The sequence below is a fragment of the Dendrobates tinctorius genome, unplaced genomic scaffold, assembly GCF_039654945.1.
Source record: "Dendrobates tinctorius isolate UK_male_01 unplaced genomic scaffold, ASM3965494v1 ptg000012l, whole genome shotgun sequence".
Lineage (NCBI taxonomy): Eukaryota > Metazoa > Chordata > Amphibia > Anura > Dendrobatidae > Dendrobates > Dendrobates tinctorius.
In genome coordinates this window covers 11,008,133-11,020,740 of record NW_027361680.1, presented here as the reverse complement: position 1 = coordinate 11,020,740, position 12,608 = coordinate 11,008,133, and the positions used below count along the sequence as shown (strand labels likewise).

The 12,608-nt window shown below is 49.4% G+C and overlaps 1 protein-coding gene across 2 annotated transcripts in view; it reads left to right on the top strand.

Moving 5' to 3' along the window:
* Nucleotides 1-12,608, top strand: part of MYH9 (myosin heavy chain 9) — a 247,741-nt gene that overhangs the window by 209,501 nt on the left and 25,632 nt on the right. For both annotated transcript variants that reach the window (XM_073557995.1, XM_073557996.1), the window contains exons 31-32: nt 3,177-3,425; nt 4,769-4,981. In XM_073557995.1, the coding sequence (XP_073414096.1) occupies nt 3,177-3,425; nt 4,769-4,981 (462 nt within the window). The remainder of the gene's footprint in view (nt 1-3,176; nt 3,426-4,768; nt 4,982-12,608) is intronic.

Here is a 12,608-nt window from a genome sequence, read left to right as displayed (position 1 = left end):
CAGAATACAGTCACATTGCCACGGCGGTGGCATATGTGAATCACCAAGGCGGAGCCCGCAGTACCCAGGCGATGAGGGAAGTGGCACATATCCTCCACTGGGCGGAAGACACGAGGTCGGTACGCTCTGCGGTCCACATTCCGGGTGTGGACAACTGGGAAGCAGACTTCCTCAGCAGACAAGGAATGGACTCGGGGGAGTGGACTCTTCATCCCGAAATTTTTCACCAGATCTGCCATCGCTGGGGGACCCTGGACGTGGACCTAATGGCATCCCATCTCAATGCCAAGGTCTCCAATTTCATGGCCAGGACACGCGATCCGCGGTGGCTTGGAGCAGATGCCCTGGTTCAGGACTGGACCCAGTTCCAGCTTCTGTACATTTTTCCACCCCTCCCTCTGATCTCCAGAGTCATGAGGAAGATCAAACAAGAGGGAGTTCCAACCATCCTGATCGCGCCAGACTGGCCCAGACGTACATGGTACGCCGACATTGTACAACTTACAGCAGACGCCCCCTGACATCTCCCTGACCGTCCCGATCTTCTGTCACAAGGCCCGTTCTATCACCAGAACTCAGGGGCTCTCAATTTGACGTCGTGGCCCTTGAGACCTGGGTTCTAACCCAGGCAGGGCTCTTACCGGATTTCATTAAGACCATGATCAGGGCACGGAAGCCAGCCTCCGCCAAGATTTATTACCGTACCTGGAGAGCTTTCTTTACCTGATGCGAATCTCACGGCCAGATTCCACTCCCTTATTCCCTCCCAAAAGTACTTGGTTTTCTTCAATCGGGCCTGGACGCCAGGCTATCCCTAGGCTTGCTTAAGAGCCTGGTGTCAGCGCTCAGTGCTTTTCCAGAGGCGCATTGCTAACAAGCCGCAAGTAAGGATTTTTCTCCAGGGAGTTTCACAATTAGTTCCCCCCTATAAACGTCCACTGGAAACGTGGGACCTCAACCTGGTCCTGACAACATTGCAGGCACCACCTTTCGAACCCCTTAAGGAAGTCCCACTCCGCATTCTATCACAGAAGGCCTTACGGGCTGTTATGGTTGAGTACTCATATTGTTCTTTGAGCTCGTACATAGTGGTCTTCTTACATGCATGGTTATGTTTATGTTCCTCCTAATGCTTTTGCACAAAACTGGAGAAGGCTGACGCCGTCCAGGGGTGTATACTGCAGAGGAGAAGTCATAGTTAATCTTTTTCAGATTATGCATAGTGTCGCCTCCTAGTGGACAGCAGCATAACACCCATGGTTCTGTGTCCCCCAATTAGAGGCTAAGAGATTTTACAGTGAGTACACAAAAATCTTTTTAAAGTGCTAGGACTCATGCCTTTGAGTGCCTTCATGCACTATCCGCTATTGGGGAATCCATGGATTGAGAGATTTGTTAAAGCTACAAGTAGGTTTTAACAATGGGTCTCATTCTATGCCCCACCTTGGGATTTAAGTACAATCCTGAGTGGTTTATGCATATCACGATACGAGCCGCTCTCCGTATAAACCTGCCTTCCTGGTCATCATAACGACAACCAGACCTATAGGGGAAATACAGGCATTTTCCATCAAAAATCCATATGTAAGGATCCTAGACTGCATTATCCTGAGACTAGGTCCAGCTTTCCTACCAAAAGTAGTCTTGTCCTCCTTATGGCAGGACCATTAAAATAATCAAAAATGGACATTATATTCCATAGACATCAGAGTAGTCCTCCAGTACCTGGAAACCACAAAAGACTGGCGAATAGATCTCAATCTGTTTATGCAGTTTGCAGGGAAAAGACCTCGGGCAAACTTGGCAAGATGGGTTAGGTCAGTGATGAGCCTGACCTATTCATCAGAAGAAACGCCTCCTCCAGACAACATTAGAGCACATTCAACTAGGGCAGTAGCCACATCATGGGTAGAGCGAGCGGGGGCCTCAGTGGACGCTATAAACTGGTTTTTCATCGAGCCAAAAATTGCCTTCAGAAGAAAGGTCATCCAAGCAGTAGCCCTACTCTGAACGTATCATTTGGTATGCTCCTAATGGTGCTCTCAAGATGGACGTCCTGGATAGCAGGCATTAATTTTACCAGTAATGGATCTTCTGGTAGTCCCTCATGACATCACCCGTTACATTCCCTCCCTTAAAGTTACTATCTGCTATGTGAAGGTAACGTATGTAGAAGGAAATTGAAAATAGAGGGGTACTTGGGAAAAAAAACAGAGGGTCAGTGGAGGGAGGGGCCTTTTTATCCGCTTGTGTTCCTGTCCCTATCAAGGATATGAAGGACAACATCCTGATGGTGCTGTCATGAGGGACTCCAGAAAACCTATTACCGATAGGACTAATGCCTGCTTTCCTATAGGCAGCTGGACTTTCGGGTTCATCGGCTGCATGGTTTAAGAACACTAACCTGCAAATTAACCTCACATCTGCAGGTTAAAATCTTTTTTTTTTTTTTTTTTTTTTTTTTTCTTCACATGACAGATTCCATTTAATGAATCAGGCGAGATGCAAAGTTATAAGCATCTCAATGTGTGCCTTGCCTTGATCTTGCTCCAGTCGGGGAGCAGAGTAAGATTTTGTGGCATAGTGAACACAGCCACTCTTCATGAATTTGACAAGCGATGGGTTGTGTAGACTCTGTCCGACCCCAGCTTTGTCGTCTTTGTCGGTTGTATAAAAATTAAATAATGCCAAGTCGCAAGATTTTTGCTGAATCTAGTGCTGCTCAAAAACTAGGCAAACTTTCAAAGCTTTTTATTCTACAATTCTGTTGAGAAAGCTCTAAATCAAGGCCAGTGTGTCCTGTAATGCTGCCATAAGTGTCTTTTTAATTTCACATGACAAATGCCAAGGTATTGGTAAAGGCGATTTTTGCAGGAATATGTCAGAAGAAGACATTATCTTCAGATCCGGAGCTTCTGTGGTAAAGAATGTAATTCTTGCTCTTGGCTTTTCAGTGTTCAGACTCCAAACCTATGGTATGAAAGGTAGATACACTAACTGTGATCCAAAGTTAGATTCTGTATGCCAGTTCATAATGTTTTTTGACTAAAATGGCTTTCTTGTGACATTTTGGCATAATTCTTTTTAAAAGTGGTGCAAAGGTTATGTTCCTCAATTTTGTGCAATTTGCTGTTGTATAAATTCCATTTGTAAATGTCCCTAATTGTATTTATTAGATGACAGATATGAAAAAGAAAATGGAGGATAGTACTGGGTCATTGGACGCTATTGAAGAAGCAAAGAAAAAATTGCAGAAAGAACTAGAAGGTGCAAATCAACGGTATGAAGAGAAAGCGGCTGCTTATGACAAACTTGAGAAGACAAAAACTAGACTTCAGCAGGAGCTAGAAGATATTAGTGTGGATCTTGATCACCAACGCCAGATTGTGTCAAACTTGGAGAAGAAGCAGAAAAAGTTTGACCAGGTAATAAAAGCAATTGAAAATAGACTTTATTTTAGTTGAGTTGCATCTCTGCATCGTTCTTCACTTACGCAGATGATCACTTGTGCTAAGGTTCAGGGTTTGGCTCACCTGACCTTACTAATTTAAGGGTATGCAGGTATCAAAGCCAAAGAACATTTAAAGGGAACCTGTCATTAAATAAGGCTATTGACCTACAGATATGGGGTTAATCTGTAGGTTAATGACGTTCTGACACCTTGTGACTCTGGCATTGAACTGTGCTACTGGAATGAGATGAACTTTATTCACCCCTGTCAGTGTTCGGCTTCCAGTCATGGGTCACTGTTTCAGTCACTGTTTTGTGCATTGAGAGCTGTAGCTGTAAGCACAATCCTGGCACTGACTGAGAGCAGCTCAGGATGGAGGCCGGCTGTCAGTCAGTGCCTGGGACATGGTTACAGCCACTGGTCTCTGTACACAGATTGGTGACCAACAGTGACTGCGCCACTCTTGACTGGAAGCTGAACCCTGACAGGGGTAAATAAAGTTCATCTCATCCTGGCAGCGGGACTCAGTGCTGGCGTTGCACAGTATCAAATGTGATTAACCCTATATCTGCAGGCAAATGGAAAAATTACGCAGCATGCTCATACTTTGTGCGGAATTGCGGGGATTCCGCACACACAGGAATGCATTGATCCGCTTACTTTCCCCATGTGGCTATGCCCACCATGCGCAAAGTAAGTGGAAAATGTGCGGATGGTACCCAGGGTCTGGAGGAGAGGAGACTCCTCCTCCAGGCCCTGGGTACCATATCCCTGTTAAAATTAAAATAAAAAATGGTGATATTCTCACCTTCTGGCGGCCCCTGCAGCGTTCCCAGGCCTCAGCGATGCTCCCGGCAAGTCCCGTTCCCTCGATGCCTTGCGACAATGACCTGTGATGACGTAGCAGTCTCGCGTGATGCTACGTCATCTGGGGTCATTGTCGCAAGGCGTCGCTGGGAATGGGAGTTGCTGGGAGCACCGCGAGGCAGCTTCAATAGTAAAAAGTTGGACACACTTGGCAAACACTATGTTCGACAAGTGTGACCAACCTGTCAATCAGTTTTACAAGCGATGCTACAGATCGCTTGGAAAACGCTAGCATTCTGCAAGCTAATTACGCTTGCAAAACGCTAGTTTTTCGCGGGAATTTCACATGCGTATTTCCCGCGGCAGGGAGTTGCGGACTTGCTGCAGAAATTCCGCACGTGTGCACATAGTTTAAATGTGCATGTGATGCATAATGTGCTTTCTAATCTGAACCTCTTCTGCCTGTACTGTAATTACAATGCACTTTTCTTTATTTATGATTGATCTTAGTTACTTGGTGAGGAGAAGACCATTTCGGCTAAATATGCAGAAGAACGTGACCGTGCTGAAGCAGAGGCTCGTGAAAAAGAGACCAAAGCTCTCTCTTTGGCCCGTTCCTTAGAAGAGGCCATAGAATTAAAGGCTGAGTTAGAAAGGCATAACAAGCAGCTGCGCACTGAAATGGAGGACTTGGTTAGCTCCAAGGATGATGTTGGAAAGAGTGTAAGTTTGCAACACTGATTATATTGTTGAACGCCTCACACAATGCATAATGTCCAAAAAAAAGATATATGGCACTTCACCTCAGAATAAGGTGTGAGGCGTTGTCATGAGATTTTTTATTTTTTTGCACTACTGTGACTTTTCACTATAAAAGCAGAAATAGCATCTAACGCCACTCGGCTGCACTCCACTCACTGCTTTGCTGTAACTTCACAATGGTTATTTCAAGGTCTGTTATAAAGCACAGCAGAGCTTTTTTTTGTCAGCTTGTGTATATAATGTAAAGCCTCTAATGTAGATATATAGACTTGCGCTACTTGGAATATGAAATAGCTGATTGAATATACTATATGTATCTATTGAGCAGCATTCGCTGGTTTACCAAATTATAGCGTATGCCACTCTTCCCTGTATACTCCTCCACACTACACGTTTCTATTCTGCTGCTGAAGTGTAGAGATCAGCAAATACGATTTTACTTTTATTGTCCTATTAGTCGGCATCTAGTACAAATCCGCTGTGCTCAACTCTTGTGGAGACAGCAGAACTTGAACTCACTATTGTGAAGGCATAAGCACTATGAAACAGCAGTGCTTTCACGCTAACACATCAATAATGTTAAACTGCAAGTACAAATCTATACATTTATATAGCAGAACATAAAAATCACCTATTTCTCGTTCGCCTTATTGGGGGACACATAGACCATGGATGTATGCTGCTGCCACTAGGAGGCTGACACTATGCACAAAAAAAGATTAGCTCCTCCTCCGCAGTGTACACCCCACCGACCGGCAGGAAATTCCTCAGTTTAGCTTAGTGTCAGTAGGAGGTGGACATGGGTCTTCCATTAGACCCTTATCTACCTCCATGTGCGTCGTTTTCTTCTCAGGTTTTGCGGAGGGATACAGAGTGAACGGTCACATCTGTAGTCCCACAAGGAGGCTATGAGTACAGCGTGAACTGCCACCCTGTATCCTCATAGGTCTCCCGGAAGGACCAAGAGCCTGAGCACGGACGCGTGTCAGGCGATCCAACTGGTCCCCGTCCCCCGTCTCCCACCCACTCGCCCACCAGAGCCTGTCGGTCCGGAAGAGACGCGGACATCCTTCGGCTGGATGATAGAGGTACCTCTCTCTCCACAGGTACCAGAAGACACTGAACAGCGGCAGGACTAGAGGGTAAGTATAGGACCCCGAGCCCTCAGCAGCCTCTTCCTTTCCCTGAATTCCCCGGCTGCACTTATCTCGGTGCTTTTCAGCAGCCGGGCTGTAGTCAGGCCTCCATCATCCTCCCCGGCTGCACTTCAGCGATGGTTAGCAGCCGGGCTAGTCATGGCTCCATTGAGGAGCGATCGCCGTGGCAGTGCGGCGCTGTCTCCGCGCCGCCCCGCGCTTCACGGCGGCCGCCGCATCTACTACAGGCCCCGGCTTCAGTTTGGGCCTACTTTGGCGTCGCGACCACGCCCCCCCGCCTTCTTCCTCAGACGGGGCTTCTCTCCGCCCGTTCTAAGGCTAGTTTCACACTTGCTTTTTTTTGCAGCGCGTTTTTCCCGCAAAAAAAGCATTGAAAAAACGCATACAAACGCATACAGATGCTGCGTTTTTTTCAAGCATTTTTATGAGCATGCATGAAAAAAACGCAGCGTTTTTATGCGTTTGTATGCGTTTGTATGCGTTTTTAGTGCGTTTTTACCGCGTTTGCGTTTTTTTCCAACATTAGGTGGCCCCTCACACTAACCCAAACCATGACTTTACTAACCCTAACCCTGACCCTAACCCTTAACCAAACCATACCCTGATCCTAACCCTGACCCTAACCCTTAACCAAACCATACCCTAACCCTTAACCAAACCAAACCCTGACCCTAACCCTTAACCAAACCATACCCTGATCCTAACCCTTAACCAAACCATACCCTGATCCTAACCCTAACCCTAAACCCCCTTAACTAACCCTAACTCTAACCCAAACCCCTAAATTCCATTGTCTAAACTAATGGTAAAAAAAAAACGCATGTGCAAAAAAACGCATACATAAGCATGCCAATGCGCACATATGCTCACCATAGACTTATAATGGGTGTCTTGCTGTAAAAAAACGCATTGCGCGCGCATGCGTTTTTTTGAGGCAAGTCTGACGCACAAAAAATGCAACAGGTTGCATTTTGTGCGCCCGAGCGCATACCGCAAAAAAAAACGCATGCGCGGAAAAACGCGTACAAACGCATGTGTATGCGCACATAAGCGCATCCCATGCAAAATATAGGAAAAAAAATCGCATGCGTTTTTTAGCGCTAAAATCCCGCAAAAAAAAAACGCAAGTGTGAAACCAGCCTAAGCCCGCCCACCGCTCTCTTCCTCGGGCTCTGCGCTCCAGGGGCGGTGTTCAGCCCCCTAGACTGCCTATAGGCAGCGGGCGGTGCCATCTTCCTCCTCCTTTCTGCGGTCAGCCCGCCCCTTCCTCCCTGTCTGATCAAGGAAGCGCGCGCTTTTCTACCCGGCTTTTCTCAGGCGCCCGCCATTTTTTCTGCCTGTCAGCCGGACTCCGTCTTCTTCCCCATCGAGGGCTCCGCAAATCCAAACGAGTGGTGCAGCATTGGGGGACTCAGCAAGCGTTTGCTGGAAGCATCTACAGGACACTGGACCGTGAGTAGGCTCTGCTCTGCAGACTGACACCCTCCTCTGCCTCCTGTCCCCCAACTTTCCGGCACTACCTCAGGTTTCACTATGTCTAACTCCAAATCTGACCGTAGCCGCCCTGCGGCTCCCTCCTGCACTCTAGTCAAATTCTTTGCATGCTCTTCTTGCAATCGCAAACTTCCCTCAGGTCAGTCCACTTCCCTATGCCTGGACTGTAGCAATCCAATTCAACCTGACGCCGCCCAGGAGCCATCTATGGCCCCAGGTGAGAGTTAACCCCCCCATGCCCGGCTGGGCTTCGTCTCTATCATAGTCTGTGGCAGACCTCACCAGGGTGTCTGTCCCTAGTAGCCGTTCTGGATAAGTTGCCCCTGGACACCTCTACAGGGTCCAGCAGACCTCAAGAGGTTCCATCTGAGTCGGCCAGCGTTAGTCGCAAAAGACCCAGGCAGGATCTCCAGCTGGAATCCTCTCCTTGCCCCATGTCACCACATAGTCCTTCTCGTCAGCCTCCCTCCCGGGCCTCCTCTCCCGAGTCAGGTGAGGCGCTCTCGGTCAGGTCATCTGAGGGGATCTTAGAGCTGGATTCGGACCAGGATGCGAACATGAGGGTTACTGTACAGAACCTCATTGCAGCGATCCATCATACCTTCGACATTGCGGACTCCCCTGCGAAATCCTCAGATCAGGAGGTTTCGATCAGACGGGAGGAAACACCCTCCAGGGTATTCCCTCTGCATTCCGAGTTTGGAAAGATTTTTACCAGGGAAAGAGAAGATCCGACCAGACGCTTTCAAAGAGGAAAGCGTCTCGGCGTTCTGTACCCGTTTGCTAAAGAGCTCACGGACAACTGGTCTGCCTCTCCCTCGGTCGATCCGCCCGTGTCCAGGCTTTCTAATAACACGGTTCTCCCGCTTTTAGGCGTGGCGTCTCTAAAGGATTCTAATGATAGGATTATAGAATCCCTAGCGAAGTCTGCCTTCGAAGTGGCTTCGACGGCGGTATGCCCAATCTTTGCTTCATCCTGGGCAGCAAAGGCCATAGCTACTTGGGCAGAGGATCTTCGCCAGGGCATCCTAGAGAAAGCACAACCAGATTGATTGGCCGATCTCGCCAATCATATTACCCATGCGGGGGATTATCTGCTTTCTGCTTTTTTGGATGCGGCATCCTGCGCAGTTCAGGCGTCAAGCAATGTAGTGGCAATCCGACAGACAATTTGGCTCAAGGCCTGGCAGGTGGACTTGTCTTCTAAAAAGTCTCTTACTAATCTGCCTTTTCAGGGAGTGCACCTTTTGGTTCCCAATTGGACCAGATTATTAAGGACGCCACCGGAGGCACGAGTTCTCTCCTGCCTCAGTCCAAGCCTCGCAGACCTCCACTAAGGCGTCAGTTTCGACCCTTTCGGGCTTACCGCCGTTTCAATACGGCGGAGACCTCCTCCAACTAACAAAGACCGCAGGCACGCCAAGATAGGAAGAAAGTTTCCTTCAGACCCACTCCCTCCTGGCGCTCCCACTCTTCGCAGAGCAGACCATCCAGACCCAGATCTGGACGGTCCACATCAGCATGACTATCCTCGGACTCCCGAGGGTCCCTTCCAATTGGGAGGTCGACTCCTGTTCTTCAAGGACGTCTGGCTGGCCTCAGTGGAGGACGCTTGGGTCAGGGAGGTTGTATCGTCAGGATACAAGAGTTTGTCTCTCTTCCACAGGATTGTTTCTTCGAATCCCGTCCTCCAAAAGATCCAGCTTTGATCCCGGGGTTCTTTACGGCCATCGACTATCTCCTCAGTGCCGGGGTGATTGTGCCCGTTCCCGAAGCGGAGCGGTTTACAGGGTTTTATTCAAACCTATTTGTCGTGCCGAAAAAAGACGGGGCGGTCCGACCCATCTTGGATCTCAAGCTGCTCAACAAGAGAGTCCGTCTTCGCCACTTCCGGATGGAGTCGGTTCGTTTGGTAATCGCTTCCATGGAGGAGCAGGAATTCATGTGTTCAATAGACATCCAAGATGCCTATCTACATGTTCCCATATTCTCCGGACATCAGAAGTTCCTGCGTTTTGCGGTTCGCCAGGAATATTACCAGTTCGTCGCGCTGCCCTTCGGTCTTGCCACCGCACCCAGAGTCTTCACGAAGATCGTGGCTGCATCGGTGGCCTTGTTGAGGATCAGAGGTCTCGTTCTTTTTCCGTACCTCGACGATATTCTGATCAAAGCTCCCTCTTTCCAACAGGCACGCCTAAGTTTGACGATCGTCCTAGACACTCTTTCCAATTTCGGGTGGATCGTCAACAGGAAAAAGTCCTGTCTGGTTCCTACTCGACGTCTTGTGTTTCTGGGCCTCCTGTTCGACACTCGTCGGTCAAGGGTCTTTCTCCCTCAAGAGCAGATTCTCTCCCTGCGGCAGGATGTACGATCACTGCAGACCACACGATTTCCGTCCCTCCGAACAACCATGAGGGTCCTGGGAAAGATGGTGGCGGCGACAGAGGCAGTTCCCTTTGCCCAATTTCACGCCAGACCTCTCCAACACGCCATTCTGTCGAGGTGGAACAGGTCGGCTCTGTCCCTGGATCGCCCTGTTCGTCTTTCAGGCCGGATCAAGCGGTCGCTCAACTGGTGGTTGACGTCACCTCTCATCCTCTTGGGGCGGTCTTTTCTTCCCATTCACTGGCAGATTGTAACAACGGATGCCAGCCTCCTCGGCTGTGGTTCAGTATGCCACAATCACACTGTTCAGGGTCGTTGGTCGACTCAGGAATCTACTCTGTCGATCAACGTCCTAGAGATACGAGCGATCCATCTGGCTCTCGTCCACTGGGAGAGGCTCCTCAGGGGCCTGCCTGTCCGGATTCTGACAGACAATGCCACAGCGGTGGCATATGTCAACCGCCAAGGAGGGACACTGAGTGTCTCAGCCCTGGCAGAAGTGTCCAAGATCCTTTGGTGGGCAGAGATTTCGGTACCGACAATCTCCGCAGTACACATTCCCGGCGTAGACAACTGGGCCGCCGATTTTCTCAGCCGCGAGGGTCTCGCGGCAGGAGAGTGGTCCCTACATCCGGAGGTATTTCTTCAGCTCTGCCGTCATTGGGGAAACCCAGACGTAGATCTGCTAGCTTCTCGCCTCAACAGGAAAGTCCCACAGTTTGTATCCAGGGCTCGAGATCCTCTCGCAGTGGGCGCCGACGCTCTGGCCATTCCTTGGTCGCAGTTCGAGCTCCCCTACCTGTTTCCTCCCCTGCCTCTTCTTCCCAAGCTGTTGAAGAAGATCAAAGCAGAAGGAATTCCAGTCATTCTCATCGCCCCGAATTGGCCCAGAAGGTCTTGGTTCGCAGACATTGTCAACCTTCTCGCGGATGCCCCCTGGAAACTTCCAGACAGGGCAGATTTGCTGTCTCAAGGCCCGATTTGCCACCCCAATTCTCGGCCGCTCAATTTAACGGCGTGGCTGTTGAGACCGAGGTTTTGAAACAAGCAGGATTCTCCGGTCGAGTAATTCATACCATGATCCGAGACAAGAAGCCATCATCTTCCAAAATTTACTACCGTACTTGGAAGGCCTATTTCACTTGGTGTGAGGCCAATAACATCGCGCCCATGTGCTTTTCGCTCCCTTCCGTTCTGGCGTTTCTTCAGGCAGGGCTGGATGCGGGGCTTGCTCTCAGTTCCTTGAAGGGTCAAGTTTCGGCGCTGTCCATTTTATTTCAGAAGACGTTGGCCTCCCGCCCTCAGGTCAAAACCTTTCTTCAGGGCGTGGCTCACACGGCTCCTCTGTATCGAGTGCCCGTGGATCCATGGGATCTTAATCTGGTTCTTGAGGTTTGGCAAGGTTCTCCTTTTGAACCTCTCAGGGATGTTTCCCTTTCTCTCCTTTCTTGGAAGGTAGCTTTTCTGGTGGCCATCACATTCATCTGATGCGTGTCGGAATTGGCGGCTCTTTCTTGCCGCTCTCCTTTCTTGGTACTTCACCAGGACAAGGTAGTTCTGCGGCCTCCGCCCTCTTTTCTTCCGAAGGTGGTGTCCTCCTTTCACCTCAATGAGGATATTGTTCTGCCGTCCTTCTGTCCGAGTCCAACTCACCCTCGGGAGCGGTCCCTGAACAAACTGGATCTGGTCAGGGCGATGAGAGTCTATCTGTCTAGGACGACTTCCTTGCGAAAGATAGACTCTCTTTTCGTCATTCCAGATGGGGCGCGGAAAGGTCACCCGGCCTCCAAGGCTACTATTGCTCGCTGGATCACATCGGCAATTTTGGAGGCATACCGGGTTAAGCATCGAGTGGCTCCTCCGGGGATCAGAGCGCACTCTACCCGGGCAGTGGGTGCTTCCTGGGCGGTACGCCACAGAGCTTCTGCGCTGCAGCTTTGCAAAGCTGCAACCTGGTCATCTGTTCACACGTTTGTAGAATTTCACAAAGTCCACACCTACGCTTCGGCGGACGCCAGCCTAGGTATAAGGATTTTGCAGGCTGCGGTGGTGAGTCCGCTGGCCTGATGGAAGTTTGTTTCCCACCCCAGGGACTGCTTTGGGACGTCCCATGGTCTCTGTGTCCCCCAATAAGGCGAACGAGAAAACAGGATTTTTGGGTTGCTTACCGTAAAATCTGTTTCTCGGAGCCTTCATTGGGGGACACAGCACCCTCCCATGTTCTTTAACTCCTGTTCTTCCTTTGGTTGATTGAAAACAGAACAAACAACTCAACTTTAACCAATCTATTCTGTTGCTTCTCCTACTGCTTTCTCACTGAGGAATTTCCTGCCGGTCGGTGGGGCGTACACTGTGGAGGAGGAGCTAACTTTTTTTTGTGCATAGTGTCAGCCTCCTAGTGGCAGCAGCATACACCCATGGTCTGTGTCCCCCAATGAAGGCTCCGAGAAACAGATTTTTTACGGTAAGCAACCCAAAAATCCTGTTTTTACAGCCTCTTATGTACCATGGTATTTTTGGCTTTACCTAATTGATGTTAGCGGTGCTTGGCT